Source organism: Callorhinus ursinus, unplaced genomic scaffold (assembly GCF_003265705.2).
Source record: "Callorhinus ursinus isolate GAN/ISIS: 27379988/994484 unplaced genomic scaffold, GSC_fseal_2.0 scaffold48, whole genome shotgun sequence".
Lineage (NCBI taxonomy): Eukaryota > Metazoa > Chordata > Mammalia > Carnivora > Otariidae > Callorhinus > Callorhinus ursinus.
Genome location: NW_027397110.1, coordinates 10,507,998 through 10,516,500, shown reverse-complemented (window position 1 = coordinate 10,516,500; position 8,503 = coordinate 10,507,998). Strand labels below are relative to the sequence as shown.

Here is an 8,503-nt window from a genome sequence, read left to right as displayed (position 1 = left end):
CCCACCTTCTCTAGTAAAGAAACTCTCCTTTGCTTAGTGCCTGCCTGATGGGCATTGCTTTCTTACACTGTTGGGACACTTCCCGTGAGCTCCAAGAGTGGAGGTTGGGGAGTTCTGGCTGCCTGACTCCCACCCACACAGCCAAATTCCAGCAAGGTCTCAGTCTTCATTTGGGAACCAACCCCTCCATCCTAGAATGCAAGATTTTTACGCCATTGCCTCCACTCCTTGCTCTAGCATGGCAGGTGGTCCAGGCTTGGTCAATCGGAGCTCAGCACATCCCCCCCACCCCCACCCCGGTCAAATATGATTGGTTGAAGTGGTAAAACTTAATTAGAACTTTGCCTGGGGCAGAAGCTTGCCCTCCCCCTTTCTTTCTTTTCTTTTTCTTTTTTTTTTTTTTCCTAACCTTGAACCTGGAAGGATGCTCTGAGAGTCACCTGCCAGAGAATGAACCAGACAGCGGAAAGTAGAGCAAAGAAAGAGGTACAGGAAAGCAAGCCCTGATGACATGATTTGAGGCCCCTTGATCAAACTGCACCTGAAGTCATGATATTTCCAAATTTGGATCAATAGATTTATTTTCTGCTTAAGCAGGTTGAATTAGGTTTTCCATTTGCAATAGCAAAAGTCCTGCCTGACAGGGTCTGAAAGTTTCAAGACTCCCACAGGTAAATGTAGCTCAGGATCCTGTGAGTGGCATAGACAGACTTGAGAGACAACAGGAGACAGCTGGAACCAGGCTGTTGCAGGTACCCACCGACATGCAGAGAATTTGATCTGTTTTATGTTGTTCCAAAAAGGAGAACCAGGAGCAAACGTCCGAGACATTCATTTTACCTCAGAAGGAGAACTTTCAGACAAGCAAGACCATCAATATTGGAGTAGCCTGCCTCAGGAGGGAGTGAGCGACCCATCCCTGAAGGTATGCGAGTGGTGGCTGGCAACCCTCCAGCCCGAAATTTCCAGAGGGGATTCAGGCATCGGGTGGGGCTGGGGTAAAGGGATAGATGCTGCCACGTGCGGCAGTGGACATTGGCCACACTAATGCAAGCGTGACTCCCCTCTGGCCCCTGTGAAGGTGGGAGCATGAAGGGATCGGGAGCGGAGCCTGCAAATTCACAGCCTTCCAGCCCCAGGGGGCCTCCAGCCCGGAGAAGATGAGCAACCAAGCTCTGCAGCCATCTGCTAAGAAACACCACAGGGAGGGGACAGCAGGGCCAGCTGGGGTGCCGCCGGGCTTTGGGTGAGCACCCTGGAGGTCACAGCCGTCTGGCTGGGAGGGCTGGGCGCAACCTGGAAGGGAGACAGGCAGAGGGTGAGAACCTGGGGGCGAGCAGAATCGCCTGCCCCCTCACGGCTTTCCCCACTCAAAGCTCATTGCCACCTCCCATGTTTTCTCCGGGTTGACCCTCCCACCAGCCCACCCTGCGGGCCCACCACACCAAGGCCCGTCCATCCTTCTTGATCTATAGCTCTCCAGGCTGCCTCCGACCCACACGGGTCCCTCCTCCGCCCCAGGAGTCTCAGCTCCACCCGCCCCCCCTCCGCCCTTATCAGTGGGTGTTGGATCTCCCTGGCTCCGCCGGGCTCTCCTGAGGGCAGGGGCCGAAGGCATCTTTCCATCCCTTGTCCCTCCTGCGGGGTTGGCAGAGTGGAAGCCTCATGACACCCCTGCCGTGGCTCTGGCACTTTCTGACACCCTGCACCTTCCTTCTGGGACCCGGGCTCCACCGAGTCAGACTGGCTCAGGCAAATAAGGAAACTAAGGCCACTCTGATACTCCCCCTTCTGTCTTGGCCTAAATGCCATTTCCCAGTGAAGCGGAAGGCCACGGAGCCGCAGCTGGACACCCCTCCCGGCTGGAGCCTGCCAAGCCTGCTGTGTGTGGTTGGGTGGGTCACGGAGCAGTGAAGGAGGCGCTCTTACCCTACAGGATGCTGCAGGGACGCTTCTGTGGCCGCGTGGGCTGGGGGCACAGGACGGCCCGGATCGCCTCATCAAAGACAGTCTTCAGGCCTCGCTGGGTGAGGGCCGAGCACTCCAGGTATTTTACCGAGTCTGGCGGGGCCGTTGGGGGGGGGAATGGCAAGAGAGCAGAAGCCGAGGTCAGGGGACGGCCCTGGGCAGAAGCCTCTCCCGAGCCACACTCTGCCAGGCCGGGGGGTCGGGTAACCACTGCCCTTCCCCTCCACTTCCTCATGCCTGGAACAAGGAGCTTGATCTCAAGAGGAGAGGCTAAGACCCACAAGGGCAGGTCTGTATCTTTCTTAGACATGGGAACCCTTAATTTGTGGAAGGCAGGCAGGCATTTGGAAACATTCCTGGGCGGGGGCGTGGGGGGTGAGCTCGAGCTACAGTGACTGAATCTCTCCACACCTCAGTTTCTTCTAGAAGACAGCCGCATACCCGCCTCCATGCTTCCCCCAGGAGGCCCGAGGCGCTCGCGGCCCAGGCACCAGGACCTTCCAAATGTCATCTGACCATTCCTTAGCACCACCTCATTTTACAGACAGGGACACCGAGGTTCATAGGTGGGGAGTCATCTGTCCAAAGCCACATGCTGGATGTTTCTCCTCCCGCCTCGGGGCGGCTGGGGGCTATCAGTGAGGGAGCAGGATGAGAGAGCTTTCCCTCCCCACTGAGGGGATTGGCCTTCTCCCACCTTATGGCTTAGGGCAGGAGCCTAGGGCCCAGATGGCCAGAAAGGCCAGCTGAGCCCCCACTCCCAGGGGCAGCATTCCCTGACCTTCTGGAAGGAACCTGTGTGAGTTCCCATGACCACTACAGCACCGTTTCCCTGAGGTAAGGAACCCCAAAACCCCTTCTTTGAGAGGGCTGGGGGCTGATTTCAGGAAGAAAGGGTAAGAGAGGGGCAGGAAGGAGAACTTTGCCCCCATGCTGGAGTCTGCTCTTCTGGGGTGGGGAAAGGAAGCAGGCCAACTCTGCTGGGCACCTGCTCCCTGCCAAGCCCTGAGCTGGGTGCTTCCAAAAAACCATGTGAAGAAATACTGTGATTCCCCACTTAGAGATGAGGAAACAGGGCAAGAGAGAGGGGAAGCCTGGGTCCCAGAGACACACAGCTGGGGAGAGGGAAGCCAGGACCTCCGAGGGGGCAGCCCCTGGAAGGAGGAAGCCCACGGATGACCTGGGGTTGGGAAGAAAGAAAAAGTGGGGCAGGGACAAGGAAACTGTCTCCGAGGTTCAGAGAGCATGTCACTTGCACAAAGTCACATGCTGGATGTCTCCCCTCTACTCGGGAGCATACTCCCACCAGGGAGCATGGGCAGTGGTCCCAGGGCCTGGCTGGGAGGGCCAGAGCTCCCTTTGGTTCGGTCCGGGAGCCTCATCACCTTATAACCCTCTGTGCCTAGAAGGGTGTCGCTGGGCATCTGGCCACCGTCTCCCTGCAAGGGACCATAGCCAGTGTCCACTTCTTCCACACCCACCAACTGCCCCCTCCCTGGAACCTGCCTCCCTCTTGCTTTCCTTGGCCCAGCAGCATCCAGAGCAAGGGTCCTGAGCGGGGAGGCTGCGCTCCCCTCAGCTCTGTTTCTGACCACCCTCGGACTCTGGGCAGCCCCCTTCTTTGTGCCTGAGCCTCCCATCAGTCTAGGACATGGTGACCTGGGACAGCTTGTCCAGCTGAGGCAGGTGGGGCAGAGGAGCTGCAGAGGGCGTGGGGGCAGGCTAGGAGGCGGCAGGTGCCCCTGATCGCCATGACTGATGGAGCCAGGCAGCCTGGCTTTGAATCTGGGCTCTGCCCCAGCCCGGCTGGGTGGCCTTGAACCAGTGGCCCAGCGCCCAGGAAGTGCTTGGTCTTGGTCAGCCAGCCGTGACTAGAGTGATTATCGGCTGGGGCCTCGACTCCACAACTCGCCACCCCAGGCTCAGCCAGAGACAGCTGTTGTCCACCTCATCAGACCCGCAGGTCTCCCGGGCCTCCCCTTTGGCCTAGGCTGGTCCAAGTCAAGTTCAGAGTCGCTGCCCCTGCCCCACCCTCACTTGGGATCAGCTCCCGGAGAGATCGGCTAGGGACGAAGGCAGGACCCCGAGCCACCTCCTTACAGAGGAGAAAGGACCTTTGGGGATCACTCGGGCCAGCTTGTGCGGATGGAGAGAATTAGGCCCAGAGAGGGGGAGCCACTTTCCCAAGGTCACACACACCATCAGTGCTAGAGCCAGGACCAGCCTCCAGGCTTCCAGCCCCCCTTCTCCTTGTCCCAAAGCACAGGCTTTAGAAGGGGATGGGTCACATGCTAGCTAGAGTGTCAGCCCTGGGCAGAAGGAGTTGGGGGGATGCGCTGGCCGGAGAACAAGAGAATGCAAGGATACAACCCCCATATGTGTGAGGAAAGCCAGCAGGCCGAGGAGCCAAAGACCCCAGGACGGGGCTCAGGACCCAAGGCTTAAGAGGCAGCTCAAGGCCCCCTGAGGAAGATGGCCCTGTCGCTGGACTAGGCACAGGAAAGGGGAGGTGGCAGCTGTGGTTTCTCTTCCTGTAGCGATGTGAGTCCCCAGAGCCCTCCCAGTTCCGGCGGAAGGAAGAGCGGTGGGCTGCGGCAGGCCTGGGGTGGGGAGGCCCTACCTACTCAGGGGCCAAACCCTGGGCCCGCAGGACCCTGTGGCAAGGCAGAGTGCCCTGGGCCGCTGGCCACTGCTCATAGTGGTCAAACCCGGCTGGGGCTGCCAGGCTCTTGGGCAAGTGTCCCAACCCCCGGCTGCAGGCGGGTCAGGACTTGGCCTGGGACAGCAGGCCCAGGCACCACGGGAGAGGCCAGACCCACCAGTCACGGCCTCCCTGGCGCCGGCAGCCTCGAGCCCCCACAAGGAGACCCCCAAGCCAGCAATTTGCTGTCTTGCGTTCAAATCCCAGTTCTGCCACCTCCTGGCTGTGTGACCTTGAGAAGTCACTTTAGTTCTCCCGGCCCAGTGATCAGGAGGCAAAGAGCAGTTGGGCTGAGGAGGTGGGCCGGGGAAAAGGTGGTGAGGAAGAGGCAGCAGGGAAATCACCCTTCAAACTAAGGCAGAAGCACCTCCTCCAGGAAGCCTTCCTGGAAAACCTAAGCTCGACTTGGCTGCTCGCGACCACAGCACACGTCACTCTATCCCTCCCCTTGTCAGCTCCAATGCGCTAATGTCAGCATCTGCTTGGGGAGTGTATATACTATTACTACCGCCACGACCCAGCCGGGGTGCTGCCTGCACGCAGGTGCTGAGCCAGGGGCCTCCCGGGTGTGAATTCATTTGATTCCCCCGACCACTGGAAACGGTCACTATTGCCACGTTCTGCTGGTGAGGGAACCCAGGCACGGAGACGCAGGCGGGGTCGCCCAGCCAGCACATGGCACAGCGGCCCGGGAGCCCCCCTGAGTCCCCAACGAGGCCGAGCCGGGGTCCTCCTGCAGCCAGCTCCCCTCTCTGAGCCCGAGCCCCGTACCAATCTCCTTGGCCAGGGCCAGGCCCTGCGGGTAGGTAATGGGAGCCAGCTTCTTCTCCTTGAGCCTCTCGATGGTGTCCTTGTCGTCCCGCAGATCCAGCTTGGTGCCCACCAGGATGATGGGTGTGCTGGGGCAGTGGTGTCGCACCTCGGGGAACCACTGGGAGGCGGGCAGGGCGTGGGAAGAGGAGGGGCACCAAGGGCGAGAAGAGGAGAGGGGGCGCGAGGGGGTGAGGAGAAGACGCGTGAGGTGGTACGGGGGGGGCGCGTGGTTGCAGGAAAAGAAGAAGCAAGATTTCGTGAGAGATAAAAGGCGGGCAGAGGTGCGGGGAGGAGAGAGGGGGCACGGTTACAGGGGGTGGGGAGGACAGCTAATGACCCCAACCCCCTCTGAACCCCCTCTGAGTCTCACCCCCAGTGCCGGTTGGCACCGGGGACACCCTCTGCCCACACGCTCTGCGGCCCCTCCCTCCCTCCCTCGGGGTCACCTGCCCCAAGCCCCCAAGGCCCCCAGGCCCCCAGGCCCCAAGGCCCCGCTCTGTGCTGCTCACCTTGGCCCGGACATTCTCGTAGGAGGCAGGGCTGACAAGGGAGAAGCAGATGAGGAAGACGTCCTGGGGACAGAGCAGGCAACGGTCACCCATGAGAGGGGACCTGGAGGCATCCCGCCCGGGCCCTTCCACACTTGGGCAGCCCCTGAGCTGTTTGTTTACACAACCCTTCCGAAAGGCCTGTCCTAAGTGGTGAATCGTCACGCGACCCTCTGCAGTCAGTGCCACTACCACTCCGTTCTACAGATGGGGAAAGTGAGGTCAGGGGCTTGCCACGGAACCCGTACTCCCCACCAGGCGCTCACTACCTGTCATCTGGTCAGAAGCCCTTCCCTTGCCAGCCTGGAGGGAGAACCAAGGACGCTAGGGTCTAGCAGCCACAGGTGCAGGCTTGCCCCCCATCTCTCCCTCCCCTCCCCAGCACCCCTGGGGTGCAGAGTCCGGGGCTCCCTACTGGGGCCCCATCCAGGGTCTGCCTGCCCCACCCACGGGGAGCCAGGGGGCTCAGAGCCCATGAGGCAGAGGGGCTGGGGAGATGAGCACAGTGAGAGCAGGGAGACCGAAGGAGGGCGGGCAGGGGCGCGGGGAGGAGGCCCGGCTCCTCCCAGGAGGGCACTGCTGAGATGGGCAGGGTCCCCAGCCACGGGCCCCAGGGTGTCCGTCCCCAGCGGCAGCAGGCTGAGCCCCGGCTGGAGCCGGGAGGGCAGGGCAGCTCACCGTCTGTGGGTAGGAGAGTGGCCGGAGGCGGTCGTAATCCTCCTGCCCTGCCGTGTCCCACAGCCCCAGGTTCACGGGCTTGCTGTCCACCATCACATTGGCTGAATAGTTGTCGAACCTGTGGGAGGACAGTAGGGTCAGTATCGCTCCGTGCGGAGGCCGAGACCCGGGGAGGGGTGGCCATGGGCAGCCGCATGGTGCTGGGCACTCAGCTTTTCTTTTGTTTCCTTACCGATTCATTACATTAAAAAGTTTTAAATGCAGGTAAGCATCAAGAGGAAAATATTGTCTCCAATCACCTTTCTGCCCTTGCCTGTCCTTTGAGAGGTGATTTTGTGAGGCTGCACGCCAGTCCCCCTAAGGCTTGATCCGACTTTCCCCACCTCCTATGCTGGACTGAGGTCGGTCACCCCTGTGGCAGGTGGGGTGCCCCCCGAAGCAAACCCTGAGCCGAGTAGCTGGTACAGTGGCAGCCTCGGGAGGGGAGTGGGGAAGAGACAAGGAAGGGTCAGTCAGTGAGCCGTTACTACTGGGGCCACTGAAGACAGGGCGCCCCTGAGGGGCACGACCTGGGGTCTCTCTCCAGCATCTCTGAATTCCATTGGCACAAGGATGGCCTGCGGCGCTAAATCCCTGGTCTTCCAGCCCACCCCCGAGTGCACACTGAAAGCCGTCTGTCGCAGACAATTTCAAGAAATGCCACCAGCACACACAGGTAGGACGCATGCCCGAAGGGTGCTGGGGCAAGGGGTGCTGACAGTGATCGCCAAAGTCTCCCACTAGCACCAGGGAGGCCTCCAGGGCAATCAAACAAGCTTCCAGGTTTTCTTTTAATTCAACCCAACAGTATTTCTCACTACACATACCCCTGAGAGAAAAGTGCTGGTTTCTCAGCCTGTGGGAAGGAAGACTGGGATCAGAGAGGTATAGCGACCTGCCCAAGGCCACACAGCCAGTGAGTGAACAAACTAAGTGAGAAACCAGTTGTGCGCGATTCTAGCATTCCCTGCCGCGTGCCCCAGCTATGCTTCCACAGACGCCCTCACCTCCTGCCCATGAGGGCCAAGGATCATCATTCTGTCTCTCCTCACTGAGGCCACCCATGAAGGCCCTGCTCTGCATCCCCTGCACTGCTCCATCAGGCTCCTCCTCCTTCTCTTCCCCTCATACACCAGCCAAACCGTCTCCTGGGCAAGGCCTGCGCTGCCCACCTCCCTGTACCTGCTCCTGCCCAGAATGCCCTTCCCCACCTCTCTTTGTCCAAACATTCCCACTTACCCTGACCATGCACTCCTACCCACTCTCCAGGGTTTTTGTTCCCGTCTGTGCCTCTTTCTAGAATACCCTTCTGCCCCCTTTGACCCTTGTCTCCTAGTCACACTTCAAAATCGTGCCCAGGCAGTTCCTCTTCTGTGGGGCAACCTCCAGGCCACCTTCTTCCCTGTGGCTCACCTGGAAAGAGCCCATTGTTCCCTCCCTCAGGCAACCGCTCTATCTTGACTTAAACAGGCAGTTAGTGTGTCTCTGTCTTGCCAGGGGCCATAGGCTCCATGTGGGCAGGGCCCATGCCTGCTTCATCTCTAGGCTCAGGCCTGGCACCCAGTGAGTGCATCAGAATTAAAGCAAACTGAACTGAAGCCCTTGGAATGCCCCTTCCTCCAGGAAGCCCTCACAGAATGCTGCTCAGGGACAGGCTGAAGAAGCCCTAATGCTTCAGAGTGACTCCAAAGACACCTGTTCTGAGAAAGACACACACACACACACACACACACACACACACACACACACACACACA

At 59.9% G+C, this 8,503-nt stretch overlaps 1 protein-coding gene across 2 annotated transcripts in view; it reads right to left on the bottom strand.

Moving 5' to 3' along the window:
• Positions 1 to 555: 555 nt before the first annotated feature.
• Positions 556 to 8,503, bottom strand: part of RAC2 (Rac family small GTPase 2) — a 15,686-nt gene continuing 7,738 nt past the window's right edge. Inside the window, exons 3-7 of one of the 2 annotated variants that reach the window (XM_025881522.2) lie at positions 6,709 to 6,826; positions 5,992 to 6,054; positions 5,441 to 5,600; positions 1,930 to 2,061; positions 556 to 1,296 (exon numbers count right to left, since the gene is read on the bottom strand). In XM_025881522.2, coding sequence (XP_025737307.1) covers positions 1,931 to 2,061; positions 5,441 to 5,600; positions 5,992 to 6,054; positions 6,709 to 6,826 — 472 coding nt within the window. In that variant the 3' untranslated portion in view covers positions 556 to 1,296; position 1,930. Of the gene's footprint in view, positions 1,297 to 1,929; positions 2,062 to 2,409; positions 2,414 to 5,440; positions 5,601 to 5,991; positions 6,055 to 6,708; positions 6,827 to 8,503 lie in introns of those variants that run through there. The other variant, XM_025881523.2, reaches the window with a different exon arrangement.